This window comes from Sarcophilus harrisii, chromosome 4, assembly GCF_902635505.1.
Source record: "Sarcophilus harrisii chromosome 4, mSarHar1.11, whole genome shotgun sequence".
Classification (NCBI taxonomy): Eukaryota; Metazoa; Chordata; class Mammalia; order Dasyuromorphia; family Dasyuridae; genus Sarcophilus; species Sarcophilus harrisii.
Window position 1 is genome coordinate 454,568,415 of NC_045429.1, and position 20,146 is coordinate 454,588,560.

The 20,146-nt window shown below is 55.7% G+C and overlaps 2 protein-coding genes across 2 annotated transcripts in view; one reads left to right on the forward strand and one right to left on the reverse strand.

The window, feature by feature from the left end:
• Positions 1 to 835: 835 nt before the first annotated feature.
• On the forward strand, positions 836 to 16,832 carry CAPN10 (calpain 10). The gene is made up of 13 exons (XM_031968127.1): positions 836 to 1,335; positions 2,230 to 2,426; positions 3,971 to 4,102; positions 7,330 to 7,526; positions 8,398 to 8,615; positions 10,188 to 10,329; positions 11,284 to 11,450; positions 11,728 to 12,014; positions 13,066 to 13,268; positions 13,356 to 13,611; positions 14,961 to 15,160; positions 15,409 to 15,454; positions 16,218 to 16,832. Exons 2-13 carry the CDS (start codon positions 2,274 to 2,276, stop codon positions 16,245 to 16,247), a joined length of 2,031 nt encoding a protein of 676 aa, XP_031823987.1. The 5' UTR covers positions 836 to 1,335; positions 2,230 to 2,273; the 3' UTR covers positions 16,248 to 16,832.
• Positions 16,833 to 16,843: 11 nt separating this feature from the next.
• Positions 16,844 to 20,146, reverse strand: part of EIF4E2 (eukaryotic translation initiation factor 4E family member 2) — a 44,063-nt gene continuing 40,760 nt past the window's right edge. The window contains exon 10 of the transcript XR_004234101.1: positions 16,844 to 17,937. The gene's annotated coding sequence lies outside the window, so the exon portion shown is untranslated. The remainder of the gene's footprint in view (positions 17,938 to 20,146) is intronic.

Consider the following 20,146-nt stretch of genomic DNA (forward strand, 5'->3'; position numbering starts at 1 on the left):
TGGGAGAAATGGGGGGAGGGGAGGGGGGGGGGCAGAGCCAGTGCTTTTCCCAGAGTCCCTGGAGCTGCCTCAGGAAGGCCGGAGAGCTGCCGACTGCAGCGTCCCAGGAGGCTTTGGAGGCTTCATGCGTATCACTGCGGACATGCCGGGCTTCAGGAAGGACGCGGGGCCTTCTTGGCTTCGTCCGGGGCCCGTAGGAGACTCTGGGAGAGGCAAAAGCCGCTTCAGTCTTTGCTTCGTCAGCACAGCCCGGCTTCCCTTCCCAAAGTCCCAGACGATCCGAGGGCCTCGGCCCGGACTTGTCACTCCCAAAGGAAGTTCGCCCCAAGTTGGGAAAGCTGCGGGTCCCTCCTTCTGCTTCTGACAGGGAAAGAGCCGGGCGGGGTAACGGAGCCGCACTTCTGTGAGGGGTCATCCCCGAAAAAGGCCTCCCGCGCCCCCTCCCCGGCCCCGGCTGCCTAACTGAGGATCCTTCTTTAAAAAATAAAGCTGGGAAAGAGGGAAACAGAAAACCCACAAAACACCCCGAACGCCCTCCGCGGGAGACGCTTCCGGGGGTGGGGGGCAGGGAGGGGGAGGGGGCAGGGAGGGGGAGGGGAAGGGGGAGGGGCGGGGGTCTCGCCGGCCTCCCCAGGGCCGCTCTTGGTGAACCTGCACCTTCGCTTCTCACAAGATACGTAATAAACCCGACGGTCGCTTCCGGAGCTTCGGCCTTTGTTCCGACTTTTAAAAAACGCGCGCTTGGTCCTCCCCGCTGACCCCCGCCCGCCTCCCGTTAGGAGCCTGGGAAGGGCGGCCCCGCCCCTGTGACGAGCGCGCCGGGCACCGGCCCCGCCCCCAGCGGCCCCACTCCCTAAGGAGCCCTCGCCAACTGCCCAGCGCCGCGCGGGCCCGGGAGCCCCCTGGTGGGGGCTCGGGAAGCAGCCGCGCCGCCCGGGGCAGGAAGTGGCAGCGGCGCCTTCCGGGGAGCGCCCCGACACATGGAGAAACTGGGGCTCAGGGAGAAGGCGCCGGTGGAAGAGCCGCCCCTTTCCCGGCCTGCGCGGGCCCCGGCAGAGGGCGCAGCGCCCCGGGCTGGAGGCGGCGACGTCTGCGGCTGCGCGGAGGGCCCGGGCCGGCCGGGGAAGCGGCTCGCCATTGGTCGGGCGTGTCTCGTGACACCCCTGAAAAGCCTGATTGGCTGCGGTGCGGGAGGCGGGCCGTTGCTGTGGAGACGGAGTGACAGGAGGGAAGTGACAGGAGGCGAGTGACGGTCCGTCCGGGCTCGGGGCGGCGGCCGCGGCTCCAGGAGCCGGAGGGAGGAGGAGTGGGCCGGGGAGCCGGGGCCGGGCGGAGGTGAGCTAAGAGCCGGCGGGGGGCGTCACTGGCTGGACTGCGACTGTTGAAATTACTGGGGGGTTCGGCCCCTCCCCCTTCCGTCAGCCCCGCCCCCTGCTCCCCTCCCCCTTTCCTCCTCGGGCTGATGGTATTTAGACCCCCTTTTCGTACTCCTCCCCCGCACTCCGTCCCCTCCCCCTCCAACATCTCAGACTCTCCCCTTCCCCGCCAGTACCTCAGACCACCCCCTTTCCCTGCTCCCCCTCCTCTGTTTCCAACATATCTAGAACCCCCCGTGCCCCTCCCCCTGCCCCCTGCCCCTTCTCCCTCCGTTTCCCAGATCCCTCCTCTTCCCTCCCCCTCCCCCTTCTCTTGCCTGCTTCGGACCCCTCCTGTCTCCCCCCCTTCTGCTCTTTCTCACCTTTTTCCTTTCCTCCAGGTCAGCTGTGGCTTCTTCCCTCTCCCACTGTTTTCCTCAGCCCCCTCTCCAATGCCCCCCCCAACCTGGGCAGGACCCATCCCCCCACCTGGGCCTTGCGGGCAAGGGTGTGGCCGCTGTTGCTGCGGTCAGTGCCGTCCCCTGGGACCCCCCCCCCCCTCCCCCTTCCCCCCACTCCCCCCCCCCCCCCCTTCCCCCCCCCCCCCCCCCCCCCTGCCCTGGGAACCACACCTGGAGTCCCCGCCTGTCAGTTAACTCAAGCCCCCTCCAGAGCCTCCGTTTCCTGGGCTGTCATGAGGGGGGGCAGATCTGGGTTTTCGAAGGGCCCCTGGTTCCTTGGATCACAGGGGAAAGCCCCACAGTAGGAATACCGAGGGCTGCCGGGCTCCATTCTTTAACTTAAAAGGCCCCAATGCTGCCATTTAGGCCCCGGTCTTTCTCCTCAGCAAACCTGTCCTACTTTTGTGTTGCAGTTTGAGGTGGGAGACGAAGTTCTGGCAGCTGCGGCCCCTTTGTGATGCTGAAAATGCCGGCAGATGGAGCCGAGTCCCCTGCTGAGAGAGACTTCTTCAAGGATGCCGCGTTCCCTGCCTGTGATTCTTCCCTCTTTTGTACCTTTTCCACTCCCCTGGCGCAGTTCCGAGAAGATATCACCTGGCTGCGCCCACAGGTGACGTGGGCGGGTTAACAAGCTGACCACTGTCCACAATAGAGCCTTTTTTCAGGGTCTGGATGGTCTTTCTCCAGCCTTTCTTAGGGGAGGAAGACATTAGTTTGTATTTCACGCACACTGCCCCGATCCAGTTTAGCACAGTTACAGAGCCTGTTAATGTTCAGTCCGAGACACTGTGCTAACGGGTACTTTCATTAATATTTTGATTAGAAACAGTCACTGTGAACATCCCCCTGCATCGGGAAGGCCTCACAAATAGGTTTGTAGAACCTCTGTTTATATTTGAGGAATCCAGCACAGAGAAGTGCCACAAAATTCCAGATGGTCAAAAGCTTCCGTTTTCTAGTGGAACGGTGCTGGGCCCGGGCCCGGCTTGTTGGGTGATGTTCTTAATTCATGCCTAGGATGAAAATTCCCATACAGTTTCCCAGTAATGGAATCCCAAAGAGGGCTGGGCTGCATCTGTGTGGGGAGCCCTCCCCGAAAGCCTTCAGGTCAAGCCTTCAGGTCAGGCAGAGGTTCTGGTAAAAAGGAACCCCGCTCAGATCTAAGTCGGTCTAGATAGTCCTCTCCAAAGATACTGGGATTTAGATAACATGTTTCTCAGGTTGTTGGCAGAATAAAAGATCATATATGATAGTGTCAGGCTTCACAGACATTACAATTGCCATAATATGTTTTCTCTCCCAAGTTCAAGTTAAGAAGTATTCATTGAGCACCATGGTATGAGCTACTGTGCTAAATGTTGGTGATGAAAAGAGAGGAGAGAAAGGCATCCCCTGCTTTCAATGTCTTCCCAACAAATGCCTGACAGTAGATTTATTCAGTCATTTAAGTCTCATCCAACTCTTCATGACCCCATTTGGGATTTTCTTGGCAAAGATACTACAATGATTTGCCATTTCCTTTTCTAGTCCGTTTTATAGATGAGGAAACCGAGGCAAACACAGTCACCCAGCCATTAAGTGTCTGAGGCCAGATTTGAATTTGGGAAGACTTCAAGCCCAGTACTCTGTCCCCTACATCAATACTGCTTATTTATAGAGCATAGGGAAGGTCTAAGCTTGTGATTCTGTGCAGTGTTCCTCAAGGTGTGGAATGTCCTTCCTTCCTCTGGGCATCTAGTAAGGGTGAAGGGCCCTGGGACAACAATGTAGTTGTTTCCATTGACACTTGCCTCGGTGTACCTCACCAGCAGAGAGCAAGTTGTCGGGACACTGGCATCCTCCACGTGGCCTCATTTCTCAGCCTTTGGATTCAGGCCGTGCTTTCACTTAGTTGGGCCTTTGAGCACATCTTCATGTCATTTGTCCTTCATCGCTTTGTATTGGGTCTAGTGTTTTCTATGGGATTCTCTAATGATCATTAATATGTACCTCGTAATGTACCTCATTAATATGTCACTGCTGTACTGTGAGCATCTGGAGGTCAGAAATCAGTTTCTTTAGTGTGCCAGCTAGGACAGGGGATGCTTTGGAATATTTGACTTGTAACCCTGCTACCTCATTATGCTCTAACTGGGAAGATTTTCTTTATTGTAGGAAATTTGCTCTACTCCCCGATTGTTCCCAGATAACCCACAGGAAGGCCAGATAAAGCAAGGGATTCTGGGAGACTGCTGGTTTCTCTGTGCCTGTGTAGCTCTCCAGAAGAACAAACATCTCTTGGATCAGGTAAGGGGCCTCCCCCTGTCCTTGCTGAGGCTGACAAGCACAGGCTTCTTTCCTCTGTCCTCCGCTGCCACCAGACAGCCCTTGAGAAAGCTAGTGAGGGAGCACTGGCAGGGAGCAGGGCGGGAGAGGCCATTGAAGTTTTTGCTCAGGATGGAAGTGGGAGGATCTGCCAAGTGGTATCAGTCAGGGTGAGTTTAAAAATAGAGAGCAGACTGACTGCCAGCTGAAGGGAATGCACTTTGCTCACTGGCTTACCTGGATCCAGTTGCTTTTTGTGCCATTCTGATATCTACCAAGCCCTCTAGTGCCCTCAGGGATTTATGGTTAATGAATTTGAAAGTGTTTTTGAAAAATTTTAGAAAAATTCTCCTAGGGAAAATGTCCCTGCCTGTTGCCATGGTTGCATCTCCTAACATGTCCAGGGGATTGTGGATGACCGTGGAGGAAATTGTCCAAAGGCCTAGCTGGCTCAATGCTGCAGGCACAGATAGGTTTCTGAGGATTTCAGGGGCACCACAGAGGTTTGTCTTTCTGTGTTTTACATTTTTAACAATGTCCAATGAAAGTGATCCTGTCCCTCCCCACCGCCACTCTAGATATTGGATCACATTGTTGCCCGAGTCACTTGACAGAATGTTGGGCCCGGCATTGACCACTGTTTCTGTGACAGCGAGCAGTCTGTTCAGTGATGCAGTTGGTGTGCAGCAGTTCAGAGCGACTTGCCCATCAGAGTCTGAAAACCTGTTTAGAAGTTAATGAAAATTGTGTTTGATCTCAGTCTAAGTTAGAGGCTTATTTTAGACTGGAAGGTGATAGGACGACTCTCAGTTCGATCTGACCTGAAATCTTTTTTTTTTTTTTCTATTTTTTTAAGTTTTATTTTTCTGGTTATATATGCATATTTATTTTTAATAGCTTTTTATTTACAAGTTATATGCATGGGTAATCTTACAACATTGACAATTGCCAAACCTTTTGTTCCAATTTTCCCCCTCCTTCCCCCCATCCCCTCCCCTAGATGGCAGAATGACCAATACATGTTAAATATATTAAAATATAAATTAGATACACAATAAGTATACATGACCAAACCGTTATTTTGCTGTACAAAAAGAATCAGACTCTGAAATAGTGTACAATTAGCCTGTGAAGGAAATCAAAAATGCAAGTAGGCAAAAATAGAGGGATTAGGAATTCAATGTAATGGTTTTTAGTCATCTCCCAGAGTTCTTTCTCTGGGCGTAGCTGGTTCAGTTCATTACTGCTCCGTTGGAACTGATTTGGTTGATCTTATTGCTGAGGATGGCTACATCCATCAGAATTGATCCTCATATAGTATTGTTGTTGAAGTATAGAATGATCTCCTGGCCCTGCTCACTTCACTCAGGATCAGGTCCTGTAAGTCTCTCCAGGCCTCTCTGGAATCCTCCTGCTGATCATTTCTTACTGAACAATAATATTCCATAACATTCATATACCACAATTTATTCAGCTGTTCTCCAATTGATGGGCATCCACTCAGTTTCCAGTTTCTAGCCACTACAAAGAGGGCTGCCACAAACATTCATGTGCATACAGGTCCCTTTCCCTCCTTTAGTATCTCTTTGGGGTATAAGCCCAGTAGTAACACTGCTGGATCAAAGGGTATGCAGTGTTTGATAACTTTTTGAGCATAGTTCCAAATCACTCTCCAGAATGGTTGGATGTATTCACAATTCCACCAACAATGTATCAGTGTCCCCATTTTCCCACATCCCCTCCAACATTCCGCATTATCTTTCCCTGTCATTCTAGCCAATCTGACAGGTGTGTAGTGGTATCTCAAGAGTTGTCTTAATGTGCATTTCTCTGATTAATAATGACTTGGAGCATCTTTTCATATGGGTAGAAATAGTTTCAGTTTCTTCATCGGAAAATTGTCTATTCATATCCTTTGACCATTTATCAACTGGAGAATGGCTTGATTTCTTATAGAATCCATTTTCTATATATTTTGGAAATGAGGCCTTTATCAGAACCTTTGACTGTAAAAATGTTTTCCCAGTTTATTGCTTCCCTTCTAATCTTGCCTGCATTAGTTTTGTTTGTACAAACTTTTCAATTTGATATAATCAAAATTTTCTATTTTGTTATCAGTAATGATCTCTAGTTCTTCTTTGGTCATATATTCCTTCCTCTTTCACAGGTCCGAGAGTAAACTATCCTGTGTTCCTCTAATTTATTTATAATCTCATTCTTTATGCCTAGGTCATGAACCCATTTTGACCTTATCTTGGTGTATGGTGTTAAATGTGGGTCGATGCCTAGTTTTTGCCATACTAGGTTCCAATTTTCCCAGCAATTTTTGTCAAATAGTGAGTTCTTATCCCAAAAGCTGGGGTCTTTGGGTTTGTCAAACACTATAGTGTTAAGGTTATTGACTGTTTTGTCCTTTGATACTAACCTGTTTTGTCCACTGATCAACTAATCTATTTCTTAGCAAATGGTTTTGGTAACTGCTGCTTTATAGTTTTAGATCAGGTACAGCTAGGCCACCTTCATTTGATTTTTTTTCCCATTAATACCCTTGAAATTCTTGACCTTTTGTTTTTCCATATGAACTTTGTTATTTTTTTCTAGGTCATTAAAATAGTTTTTTGGGAGTCTGATTGGTATAGCGCTAAACAAATAGATTAGTTTAGGGAGTATTGTCATCTTTATTATATTTGCTCGCCCTATCCAAGAGCATTTAATATTTTTCCAGTTGGTTAGATCTGACTTAATTTGTGTGGAAAGTATTTTGTAGTTTTGCTCATAAAGTTTCTGATTTTCCCTTGGCAGATAGATTCCTAAGCATTTTATACCATCAGTAGTTACTTTAAATGGAATTTCTCTTTGTAACTCTGACTGTTGGTGACCTGAAATCTTTAACTGAAAAGTCATCTTCATTTGCCCAGCATATTAAAGGAACTTCCAAATATCCCAGACAGCTTTAAGATCATAAGCTTGAGACTAGTGGACAATCTGCATCACTGGAGGGAGTTTTCCACACTGGGACTTCCCATTTTGATGAAATCCCAGTTCCAGACACTAACAGTGTTCTAAATGATGACTGATTCATCTTTCTTAGCCCTAAAAAAGTGGGCTTGGAATAAAGGGTTAGTATGTGGCCAGGCTGTTGCTATTTCCAGGACATTTCCCTGTTTTCTCTATTATGACTTCTCACCGACTCCCTCTCTCCCTGATAGGTGATTCCACCAGGACAGCCCAGCTGGCCGGATCTAGCCTATCGCGGCTGTTTCACCTGCCGGGTGTGGCAGTTTGGACAGTGGGTCGAGGTGACTGTGGATGACCGCCTGCCCTGCCTTGGGGGGCGACTGTGCTTTTCCCAGTGTCAGACAGAGGATGTGTTCTGGCTTCCCTTGCTGGAAAAGGTGTATGCCAAGTAGGTGTGCCAGCAGGCAGGACTCCATTGCAAGGGGTGGGGGAGCAGAGGCCGGAGCCTCTCTGGGCTGCTTCTGATGGGTGCCCCTCTCTTCTGCGTGGTGGGGTTAGCTGCATCCTGGGGATCGGAGCTGATGTTTGGGGTTAACTCCGAAGGAGCAGCAAAGAGATTTATTTCTGCGTCTTTTATCCCCATCTGTTTGGGGGGTAGATTTCAGGACATAACTCCCCAGAGAAAGGGCCTGCTTTCCTCCGCCTTTTTAATTTTTCCAAACCACATCAGCTCTCCGCTTGCTTTTTGAACAGCAGTATTGATCTGAAAGGGATCTGCTGGCAGGAAATTTTCCTTGTGCTCATTTCTCGTTATTGTGGGTCCTTATTGACCGGAATGACTGAATCCCTAGGCCGGACACTTTGTCAAACAGGAAAGCCGAGCCTCTGCCCCATGGTAATAATGAGGAGAGCTGAGGCTTTTATAGCACTTTCAGGTTATACTTTCTCATTTGTGAGTAACTCAGCCAAAGCAGCCTCCTATTCACTGCGGGCAGGGTCAGAAACCAGCATTCGGACACCGTTCCCATATCAGGCGGGCTTGCTCCCTGGGGTCTCGATGGAAACTGGGCAAGTAGGAAGTGGGCGGTGCTCGTCAGCATTAGGAAAGATGTATCTGGAGGGAAACAGGAAGCATCAGTAGATGATCCCCAGCACTTTTTTGACTTAATGACCTCAGAGGTGAGGAGGAAGCCAGATGAGGGAGGGGAGAAGTGCTGAGTGGGGTGAGGGGTGAGGAGGGAGGACGGCCTGCTCAGGTAGTCGGGGGTTAATCTGGGACTACGATGCCCAGCAACATTGCTGTGCTGCTGTTCTCCCAGGTTCTACGGGTCCTATGAACAGCTGTGGGCGGGGCAGGTGGCGGACGCCTTGGTGGATCTAACTGGAGGCCTGGCAGAAAGATGGAGCCTGAGGGACCCAGGAGGACCCCGGGACACGGCCAGGAGTCCCAGCAGCCTGGAGCCCACGACCTTCCGGAAGCTGCTGGGTCTCAAGGACCAGTGTGTGATAAGCTGCTCAGTGCTCAGCTCCAGGGGAGGTAAGGGCTGGCTGGGACTCTGCAGGTGGGCCCCTCAGCCTCCAGGCCTGACTTTAGGAGGAAGGAGGCTTCTCAGCCTAAGCCAAGGCTTCCCCCAGGCTGGGTTCCCTCATCTGATCCTGGGTCCCTGATCTCACTTTTTTTGCTGCTGTTCCTAGAAACCAGAAATGAGGGATCTTGAGGACTTGAAAGGCCTGGCCCGGGCCCAGGGGTCTCCTCCGGTGCTGGGCAACTTTAGACGTGTCATCTGGCACATAGAATCGGTTCAGAGAATAAACTTGGACTCTCCACTTGGGGAACCCAGAGCATCTGTGCAGGCCCCATAAGCCTCATTTCTTAGTGAATTGGCACAGCTCCCTCCCCCCAGGTGGGATGTTCTTCCTTCTAACGTGGTCTTCTTCGGCCTACAGGCTCTGCTCCCCCACCGGCCCTGCCCCACTCCCACCCCCAAACACACTTGCTCGCACCCGCCCCTCTGGAAAACCCTTCACCGGCACATTTCTGGGCCTCTTCAGGCTCTCGGCTCCCGATCCTGTTTCTCCGAGCTGAGGGGCCCGTTTTGCTCAGGGTTTTCACTGCCACCAGTTGCTCCCTTCTCATTTCCTCTTCCTCCTCTCCCTGCCCCTTAGGGTCCTCTTATTGGACTGTTCACGTCAGTGCCTTCCCAGGCACCGAGGTCCAATTTGTAAACTGTCAAAGAGAGACATGTGTGTATTTGTAGTCTCAGTTTCTAAACTGGAGCCAGACTGAGCCTTCTCGAGTTCAGGGAGCCTTCCTCTCATGCTGCCGGCACCACACCCATTTTCAGGAATCTCTCCCCAGCGCAAGCATGTCCAGGATGTTCGTGGTCTTTGAGTTGACCTTGACATCCCCCTTTGTCTTCCTTTCCATGTTTTAACCCACGTGGGAACTCCCATGTCTATGTCTGACCATTGACTGGAAGTCCCCCTGCAGTCTTTTGCTGGATTTTTGGCTAGAGGATGTAGCTGCTGACGAGGAAACAGAGGGCTTTACTCCCGGGAAAGGAGCCTCTGGGAAATGGCAGGAGGTTAGGGAGCCCTTGGGGCAGCCGGAGCATCCCAGGTCCCAGAGCACCAGGCCTGGAGTCAGGAAGCTTCCCCTTCCCGATTCAAATCTGGCCTCAGACGTGGGATCCTAGGCAAGTCACAACCCCTGCTGCCCTTCTGTCCCCGCCAAATGAACTGGGGAAGGAAATGGCAACTGCCCCAAATGGGGTTGTGGAGATTTGGACACAATTAATGAACTAAACAGCAGACAAGGAGAGGGACCCCTTGGAACTGTAGCCCCGCCCTCATTCTTCAAGGCTTGGGCAAAGCAGCCTGTGAGGGTCACATGGGGAGAGAGGAGAGCATTTCTATGGTACAGGAGGCAATTTCTGCCTTTTAACAGAGTCTCATTGGAGACGTCTGCTTTGGCCCGGGCGCTCCCCCGAGTGAGCCTTTCCTGGTGCCCGCGGCGTGTCCCACCAGAGCCGTCGCCAGTGCCAAGGGTGGCGCCCTCAGGGCCGGCCCTCCCCGGCTGGGGCCGTCACCAATGTGGTTCTTCGTGCAGGGGCCAGTGAACTGGGGGAGTTTCACGCCTTCATCATCTCGGACGTCCGGGAGCTGCGCAGTCGTCTGGGCAGGGAGCTGCTCTTGCTCCGGATTCTGAACCCGTGGGGTCGGCGATGCTGGCGAGGGCCCTGGAGAGAGGAGTGAGTGGCCAGGCAGGGGCTCCCAGAAGCTGGCTCAGCCCTGGGTGGTGTGGGGGAGGGCACCCGGGGCAGAAGCCCTGGGGATGCCCATCTGGGGCCCCTTTGTGGCCCACGCGACCCCAGAACTCTGGGGAAGAAGGAGTCCACCTTTAACTGTCCTTTTATCAATTGCTGCCGACACTGTATGAAGTCATTAGTGCAGGTGTTATTGCTGTTGGAAGTCACTGGGGCCCAAAGAAGTGGGAATGGTTGACCCGAGGCCCCAAGCTGGGGACAGAGTCAGCCCTGGAACTGTGGGTATCCGGCCTTTCTCTCAGCCCCCATCCTGGCCCTGGTCCTTCAGGGACGGCCCAGAGTCACAGCCAGCAGCTACGCTGAGCATGTCTAGGTGGGCAAAGTCCTTTACTAGAAGCCCATGTGATCCAACAGCCCATTTCTCAGAGGAGGAAGATAGAAGCAAAGGGACTTGCCCAGGCTGTCCCAGCTAGGAAGTTACCGGCCTCCCCCAGGAACCGTCCTTTGCATTGGCCTGGGCCGAAGCTGCCTGTGTAGCCAGGATCCCCGGCAGGTTCTGCTGGAAGTAGGCGGGCTCATGGGCAGAGGAAGAGGATGAGCAGAGGGTGGGGGACTTGGCGGCCCTGAGTCCTCCCGCGCACGAGAGACCTGGGGCTAGAGGGGTCTTGGAAGTCACTGGAAATGGGAACCCCTCCGAGAGGCGGGAGGGCTGGGGAGCTGCCCCCACTTCTGTGTACCAGGGCAGGACAGGCTGGGTCTCTGAAGAGTCCAAGACAAATGGGAATGATCTGGGACCCAGGGACATAACCGTCGCCAGACTCTGGAGCCTCAGGGACTTTGTGGGGGGTGGAAGCTCTTCCTTCTGGCTGTTGGAGGGTAATTGTTGCCCCTCGTGCAGTCGGACACGCAGACGGAGTCAGCCGGGGCATCTTCTTCCAGGGGCGAGGGCTGGAGCCAGTTAGAGCCAGAAGATGCCTCGGAACTCTTGTCTCAGCTCCAGGAAGGGGAGTTCTGGGTGGAAGAGGAGGAGTTTGTCCGGGAGTTTGACGAGATCACCATCAGCTACCCCATCACAGAGGAGGGTCACCTGCAGAGCCTCTATACTGGTGGGTGGTGAGCTCAGGACAGCCCCGCCCGGTGGGAAGGGGAACAGGCCCAGGGCCTGGGGAGATAGCGGGAGACAGTGGCCTCATCTCCCCGGGACTAGAGGCAAGAGGTCGGGCCTTGGCCACTGGAGGACTAGGAGCAGCCCCTCCTCCCATCGAGGGGCAGGGCCTCCTGAGTCCTTGGTGGGGCAGCTTCCAGCTGTAATTGAGCACGGGGAGAGCGGGGCTGGCCCGCTGTTGGCCTGGCACTGACTCGTTCTGTGCGTTTTTGTACTAGCAAAGGTGTTACGTCATACCCAGAAGCTGCCTGGGGCCTGGGTCAAAGGGCAGTCAGCTGGAGGTTGCCGGAACAACAGCAGTTTCCCCAGCAACCCCAAGTTCTGGCTGCGAGTCTTGGAACCCAGTGAGGTGTGCATCGCTCTCCTGCAGAGGCCCCAGGTGTGCCAGGCCGACTGGGCAGGCCGCATCCTGCCTCCGCCTCCAGGCCGAGGGGGCCGAGCCGCCCTGAGCCCGCGGGGCCTCCCGGGGAAGGAGCACCAGGCCGTGGGGCTGCACGTGTGGAAGGTAACAGCCGTTTGGCAGTCACCAGAAGCCTTTGGCTGAGCAAGGGCCATGGGGTGAGTGGAGCCACGGAAAAGTCACCATCGGGGACCTGCCGGCAGGTTTCTGGGGCACAGCCCCCCCTGGCCCCAAGAGCCTCAGTTTCCCCCTCAGTTTCCCCCGGGTGTGCTCTTTGGGGTGCCAGGTTTGGCTGTGCTTTGGGAGCTCCCTCCCTCAGCCTCCGTTGCCTTTGCAAAAACCGGAAAATAAGGGGGGATTCTTGGAGATGGTCAGGGGAGGCTCCAAGGAATGAGTGGGGGGGGGTACTTCAGCAGCCCCTCTCTCACCGGCACTGTCCCCCCGAGACCCAGAGAGCCCGGGGCCTGTCCCTCGGGGGCTGGCAGGGAACCGGGCGAGGCTTGTGCTCTGGTCTTGGCTGGGAGAAGCTTGGAGTTCTCTGTGATCCTACAGAGCCAAGATTTATGGGTAAATCTTCCAAATCTGTGGGAGCCGCTGTCCTCAGCATCCTCGGGGTAGGGGAGGGGGGAGGTGCCTTTCAGGGAGTCTCCCATCCTGGCCGGGCCACGTGTCCTCTGCCAAATTCCCACAATGCCCCTGTCCTGGCACTCTCCTGGACACCCGGATTCCGGGGGGGGACACTTGGTCCTCCCCTCTGGGGTGGGGCAGGGCCTTCCCTGGGGCCTGGAGGTGTCATGGTGAATGTGAAGGAATTGAGAGGTTCTCTTGCAGTCCCCACGGGAGGCTCCGGCCTCTTAGGAGAGGTCGTCGTTAGCGGGAGCTGGGGGAGCTCATATACCGAAGTTTGGGGCTCGTAGCCTCCGGAGAGCAAGGAGACGGGGAGGGGCCAGGTCTTCGGGCCAAGTTCTGGCCATCAGACATTGGGGTTTTTGCAGAGGTTTTATCCGCAGTTTTGAGCAGAGCCTTGGCCCTGACCCTTCATCTCCCCCTCCCTGTCTTTTGGGGAGAAGAGATTCAGGGCAAGGGCCGAGTGGGGTTCATTGATGGCCTGGGTGCTTTCTGCCAGAGGGGGCTCAGCCTGCCCTTCTGCCCTCAGGTGGAGAAGAAGCGGGTCAGTCTGCCCGCGCTGCTGTCTGCCCCCCCGGTGGCTGGCACCGCCTGCCACGCCTACGACCGGGAGGTCCACCTGCTCTGCAGCCTCTCTCCCGGCTACTACCTGGTGGTCCCCAGCACCTTCCTGAAGGACGCCACCGGGCACTTCCTGCTGCGTGTGTTTTCCAGTGGCAGGATCTCCCTCAGGTGAGGCCGGAGAGGGGGATGTCCGGGGCCTCAACTGGGGGCGGCGGGGAGGCGCCTCCCCCACCCCTGCCACTCTCTCCCTGGCAGGGAAATCCAGCCGGCCTCAGCCGCCACCTCCCCCTGCGAAGACTTTGCTGCCGGGGAGTGGGAGACGGTGCAGCTGAAGGGGCGCTGGCAAAGCGGGCACAGCGCGGGGGGCAGCAGGAACTTCCCGTCCTACCCCAGCAACCCCTGCTTCCCTCTCTCTGTCCCCCTGGGCACGGGCCCCCACAGCGTCCGGGTCACCCTGCGCCAGCACTGCCAGGACAGTGAGTGCCACCCCATCGGCTTCCACATCTTCCAGGTATTCTTCCCATCCTCTCGGGGCCCCGGAGGGTGTCTCTGTGGAGGGGCTCTGCATCCGGCCCGGCCCATGAGAAGCCATCCTTCAGTCTTGGGGGCCCAGGGATTGGGGAGCAGGGTCTGCGATGGGTGGGATTTCCCAACAGCAGCTTTTGGGCCTTTCTGTGAATACCCGGGACAGGCCAAGTCCCCCAGTGAAAGGTACCCACGCCGGCTTAGGGGCTCACCTGTGAGGCTCCCGGGCTGCTGGGTGCCGGACTAGGCGAGTCCCTCCCCCAGGCCGGACCTGAGCCCCCGGGGGTCACTTCCTGTGCCCTCCTCCCTGGCTGCCGGGCTTTGGCCCCAGAGTGAAACGGGCTTTTTGGCGGGAGGCTCCAGAGAGTGTGGCCACCCTGGTGGAGACCTCACCTTTCCCCCCTGGGACTTTCCCCTGCTTCTCCTGGCACTGAGGGGGGCGGCCGGCGAGCCCCTGGGCTGGGGCATCGGCCGCCCAACCTTGGTGAGTCCAAGTTTTTCCAAGTGGGTGGGTCAGATGTGGGGATGGAGCCGGCCCCGAGCCCGGGTCCTCCTGCCCCCGCCCCTCCCAAGGCCACCTGAGATGCCCTCCCAGTGCCCGCTCCCCGTTTCCTTGGAACCCTGTGGGCATAAACAGCCCTCACAAGAGGGAGCCGCTGGGGGAAGAGGCCGCTTTGGGGTCATCGCATCCTCAGAGACAAAGCAGGCGCTTCTCACACCTGCATGTGTAACAGGCCTCCGAGGCTGGGGGGCACAGACCCAGGCAGGGCCTTCAAGGAGGTTAGAAGCTCCCCAGATCCCAAGGGCCTGAGCCATGAACAGGGGCAGGAAATGGCCCGAGTGCTGCCCGACCTCCCCATCCCCCATTAATCGGTGCCCTCTCACCTGTGTTATCTAGGGGGCAAACATTCCTCCCATTGATGACTCTCCATCCAGTGGGCCCATGAAGGATTCCCTAACCTGGGGGTGCAGCAGGCGGGGTGGGGGGGAAGGGCGGATCTGGGGGGGGGCTTCTACCTAAGTGAGACCTCAGTCCCTGGCAGTGCCCACCCCAGAGCCTGAGCATTTTGTGGGGGCAGATGTGTAGAGTCCTAGGCCACCTCTGCTCACCAAGGGGCCTTCTTGCCCGAGCTCTGGGCGGCCCCGGGAAAGGAGCCTGGGCCCACTGAGGAAGGAGCGGGGCTGCAGGTGGGCGTCCCGGTGCCTCTGCCCCCGCCATCCTGCCAGGCTGGGAAGCAGCTTCTCCAGGCGTATTTCAGGCCCCAGACGAGCAGCCGCAAAAGCTATGAGTTTCCCCCAAGGAGTGACCAGGGCGCCTCCTCTCCCCCTCCTCAGATGCCGGAGGGCGGCTGGCCACGGGGGGCCTCCTCCCTGCTCCACCTGGAGCCCCTGCTCAGCTGCGTGCCCCACCGCTATGCGCAGGAAGTGAGTCGCCTGTGCCGGCTGCCCGCGGGCACTTACAAGATCGTGCCCTCGACCTACCTGCCCGACACCGAGGGAGAGTTCACCATCGTTATAGCAACCCAGATAGACAGGTGTGCTGCCTCCTGAGGCCCCTCCCCTGGCTTGGTGAAGGGCCCCAAGTGTGGGTGCAGGGAAAGTGGGAGCCTGTGTGAGGACCCCGGAAAACCAGCTTCTGAGAGCGGGGAGGGAGGGCCCTCAGCAGGTCACCCAAGGGTCCCATCGGAGCTCCCCTGACCCACACCCTCCGGCCCGGCGCAATCTCCCCAGGGGTCTGACTTGTGTGGGGGCCATCTCCTGACCAGTGTTTCCCCCAATGTAGGAGGCCGATTCGGAGCCAGGAAACCCTGGGGCAGCTCCTGCAGGAGGTAGGGATCCTAACAGGGGACTTCTGGGAAGGGGGGTTTGGCACAGGCTGGGACGTCTTCTCCCCAGGGGGGACCTTGCTGCAGATCGTGCCTCACACACAGAGACCACCCTGTTCCTGGGCTCAGTGGTGTCCACAGGGGAATCTGGGCTTCAGAAAGAGCTGCAGGAGTTAGGAGTCTCCTGAGCACCCACGGTCCCACCTGGGCCCATTCTGGAGGGGAAGAGGGGCCGCTGCCAGGCCACTTGTCTGGGCACAAGACTGCCTGGCACTGGACCGCTGTCTTGGGCCAGAATGCCAGTGGGGGCGCCCATGTGAGGCGTGACAGAGGCCACTGAGGTGCTGAGTCCTGGGCACGTGGGCACTGGTGGCTCCACTGGGCCAGGGCCTCCTAGGTTGGCCTGCCCCAGCCTCCGTGTGTGCGGTCCCAGGCTCCAGTCTGCCCAGACACGGCCGTCTGGCTGGCACGGGCTCCCTTCTCCCCTTTCCTCCAGGAGCACTTTAATGTGGGGCTTTCTTAGGGGTTTCCAGAGTCTCCATCTTCATCTTCCTGCATTCTGCACCTTGGGCGGGGGTGAGGTCTTGAGCCTCCCCCCCCCCTTCCCCCATTTGCCCCAGGAAGGTTCTGGCAGAGCTGGAGGGGCTGAGCAAGGGCAAAGGCTTCTGCAGATGCCAGCCGGGGGTGCGTTCCTCTCTGGAGGGCCTCACTCTGGAGAGCGGGAGAGTCCTTGGTGTGCTGACCAGCAGCGTCCCCTCCCTTGCAGGTCTCCTTCACAGCCGTGATGAAAAGGTAGCTGGCAATGCCCGGAGGAGAGCATTCGGGTGCCGAAGGCTGAGGCCCTGGAGGGCACCTCGTGCCGTGCTCTCTGCTGTGGCCCACGCGGACTCCCGTCTGCCCCTCCCCGGAAGCCCCCTCCCCAGTGCCCTGCACCTGGGCCCACAGTGATATACCTCATTTCCTCAGCTCCACGTTGCCAATTTTTCAAGCCTTTGATTTTAGAGACCTCACTGTACTTGACTGGAACATCACCTCTTACAGAAGAACCTCAGGCGTGTGGGAAGCCAGGAGTCCCCGCTCCTCTCTTCCAGCCCCGACCCAGGGGTGCCAGGACTTTCTGCCATGGCCAGAGCGGGGAAAGTCCCTGGGACCCTGGGGGAGAACGCTGGGTTGAGAATTGTATCAATTCATAGCGGGGTTACTGCGCTGCTGGAGAGGAGCTCAGAGAAATCATTTACAAATGAGGAAACACAACCCTAGAGGAAAAGACCCCCAAGGTCTTGCAGGTGGGGGTCGTCGCACCCACAGCCTCCAGCTCCACAGCTCTCTCCCAGAACGGGAAATGAATTCAGAAGAGAAGCTCCAAAACCGCGGCGGCTCATGGGGGCAGCAGGAAAGGAGTGGCCACAATCTGTACAGGTGTCAGCTGTGACGGGAGTGAGAGGAAGAGCAGAGGGGGAGAGGTGACCCTGGCTGGCCACAGGTGGGTCGAGAACGGGGCCTCCGTGAGAAGGCAGAGGCGCTGCTACGGTGCTTGGGTTTTCTCCGTCAAGAAGTACCTGGGGACTGGGAAAGAGGTGCCAACATGGTCAAAGGGAGTTGAGACCCAAGACGAATCAGGAAATGGAAGCAGGACTCTTGGCTCCCACGGCCCAAACAAGGTCCCTCTCAGGATTGGTCTTTCTGGAAAGCTTCTGGAGGACAAATCTGGAAGCACAAAAACTGGCTGCATTTTCGAAATGGGGAACAGGCTGCAGCCTTCTGCCGTTTATTGGAACAATGACTCGGAGCCCGGAGTTCTCAGAAATGAGTCATCCTGTTCAGCAAGCACTGAGTGCTCAGTTTGGGCAGGACACTCTGCTAGGCACTGGGGGGAGGGGGAAAGACAACAACATGGCCCCTGCCCTCAAGGTACTGACTTCTCTGTGGGGCCAAATCCCACATAGTACCTCTGGAATGCTTGGAGAACAACTGGAACAGCCGGGAATGAGCCCCTGAGCCCTGCAGGCAGGGAGCGCTGGGCAGAAGCTGAAGAGACTGGTTTTGACTTGTTATGGGGGAAAACTGGCCAAGAGGGCTCAGGTGCCCCGCCAGAGGAGGTGTCCCTCTTCCCGGAGGCATCACTTGGACACAGGCCCTGGCACAGATGTTGAGGAGGAGGGAGGTCCCTGTTCAGGAATCAGATGGACTGGACAGCCCCTGTGGTCTCTTCCAGCATGAGACTGAGAGAACCCAGTTCTCATGCCGTCTGCTGTTGAGGCCTGTGACTTTCCTTGGTGTGGGTGTGTACCAAGAGGCAGATCGCAGCCCATCTCTTAACACCGTCTCATACTGATCGGAGCTGCAGAGAAGCCAAGGACAGGCCCCTGGCCGGCCAGGTACGAAGTGTCAGCATATCACCCCGGTCCTCCAGACTCCTGAGTTCAGCACTGTGTCCTCTACATTGCACCGTCTCTCTTGACGTCTGCAATATTCGAAATCATCTCCTGGTGAATGCAGAAAGATGCTCTAGCATCAGGAAGAAATGTATTATGAAGCTGTTTTTTATTTGAAACATTTTTAAGATTGTAATTTTTATAATAAAAACATAAATTTAAAAAAATTGTTTTATTTGAAGTTGCCATGACGGTGCTAATTAAATAAATTATACTTTTATTTTGACATGGTTTTAAACTATTTTTTTGGTTGTCCAACTCTCATGTCATGTCCAACTCTTTGTGACCTTTTATGGGGTTTTCTTGGCAAATATACTGAAGTAGTTGGCCATTTCTTTCTCTAGCTCATTTTGCACACAAGGAAACTAAGGCAAAACAGGGTTAAGGGACTTGCCCAGAGTCACATAGCTAGTAAGTGTCCAAGGCTGGATTTGTACTCATAAAGAAGACGTCTTCCTAATTCCAAGCCTAGTATTCTATCCACTGGGCCACCTAGCTGCCCCTGAATATTGATTTCCTTCCGTTTTTCACTTTAGAGTGCCCTTGGTCACCTTATTGCCTCTTTCCAAGATATTGATCCCACTTATGCAATACAGAATCTAAAGACCCCTTGGCCATCTTCAGGCTAATTCTGGCAAAGAGTGCCACGTGTCAACCATGGAGGAAGGTGTCTGTGCAGGGATTTAAGCCAGGGAGGTCACTGGTAGGAATGGGGGGAAGTGTTCAGATGTGGGGGAGAGCGGGGCACCCAAAAAAGGCCCAGAGCTGAGAGACACCGAGTCTCGTTTGAGGAACAGCCTCCTGGCTCTCACTGGGTCACAGTTCGTGCTGGGGAATAAGGGGTGAGAAAACTGGAAAGGTAGAAGGGGGGCGATGGAGGGGTTTGAGAGCCAAATGGAATATTTTGTATTTGATCCTGGAGGCGACAGGGAGCCACTGGTGTTTCCTGAGTAAAAGGGGTGACAAAGCCCTGTTTTAGGAAAAGCATTTTAGCAGTGACTGAAGGATGGGTTAGAGCATAGAGTGATGAGGCAGCTGGAGGTCAGCTGAGAGACGGGGTAGGAAGGGTGGACTGGAGAACCAGCGGCAGAGACGTGGTCATTAAATCCAGGGAAGCGAAGGGGAGAAAGAGCGAGAAGAGCGCCTGTCCAAGCCAGGACCCTGAGGGTGGTTAGAGGGTGCGACCTGGAGGGGAGGGTTGAGCCAAGGAGGCCAACAGAGAAGTCGGTGTCCTCGACTGGGAGGGGAGGTGGTCCGCGGCCTCCAAGGCTGCCCAGACTCCAGAAGAATGAGGACTGAGAGCGGCTCGGGCTGGGCACTGAGAGGAGGGGGATTCTGGGCTGTGGAGGTGAGGAGGGCAGGTGCTCCAGGGTAGGGCAGAGGCCCGGAGATCAGAGATGGAGGGCACGTTGGGCAGGACCAAGTGTGGAAATTAAGTTTACATGAGCTTTGGGGTTTGCTAAGCATTTTATAAACACCGTCTCAATAATCTCAGCTAGAGAGTGCTGCGGCTGGATGTGATTCCAGCCCTCTACCCACTGCACCATCAGCCGCCTCAAAAGGAGCGGAACAAGATCAGGAAGCTGGGTTTCAGTCACCAGGAAAGGCGGGTTTTTGTTTTTTTTTTTGCTGAGGCAATTGGGGTTAAGTGACTTGTCACCCAGCCAGGAAGTGTTATGTGTCTGTAGCCAAATTCGAACTCGGGTCCTCCCGACTTCAGGGCTGGTGCTCTCTCCACGGCGCCCCTGAGCTGTCCTGTGATTTTAAAGCCAATCAGAAGAAGTTGTAGTGGATCCTAGAGCCCGTAGGGAGCCCTTGGGGTTTGAGGAGAGGAGTGACGGTCACTTTTGCTCAAGGCAAACTGCGGGTGGCCAGGGCATTGGAGGGGAGGAACTAGGGCAGGCAGGGCGCTCAAGAGGCTTTTGCCCAAGCTGAGACGAGGAGCTGAGAGAAGGGCGCAGGCTGCCCGGCAGGGCTAGAACCCAGGCCACGGACTGGATGGGGGCGGGAAGGGGACAGTGTAAGGCTGGGAGCAGGAGGGCACCTGGAGAAGCCCGGCCGCTGTCTGGCTCCGACCCAATCTGGCCCAGTTCTGGATGCCACGTGTAAGTAAAGATGTTGAGAAGGTGGAGCATGTTCTGATGAAGGAACTGTCCCAACCTGGGCAGTAGCCACAGTGTGAGGTTTGCTGAGCCTTGAGAATCCGCATCCCTTCCTTGCCCCTTCCCAGTCTGTCACCGTCCCCCCCGTAGCCCTTTCC

Bases quoted from the DNA above. Each gene is read 5' to 3' on its own strand.
- CAPN10 (XM_031968127.1), top strand. From the start codon at position 2,274: ATGCTGAAAATGCCGGCAGATGGAGCCGAGTCCCCTGCTGAGAGAGAC. The intron at 4,103-7,329 runs GTAAGGGGCCTC...TCTCCCTGATAG, and splicing joins ACAAACATCTCTTGGATCAG to GTGATTCCACCAGGACAGCC. The intron at 13,612-14,960 runs GTATTCTTCCCA...CCCCCTCCTCAG, and splicing joins TCGGCTTCCACATCTTCCAG to ATGCCGGAGGGCGGCTGGCC.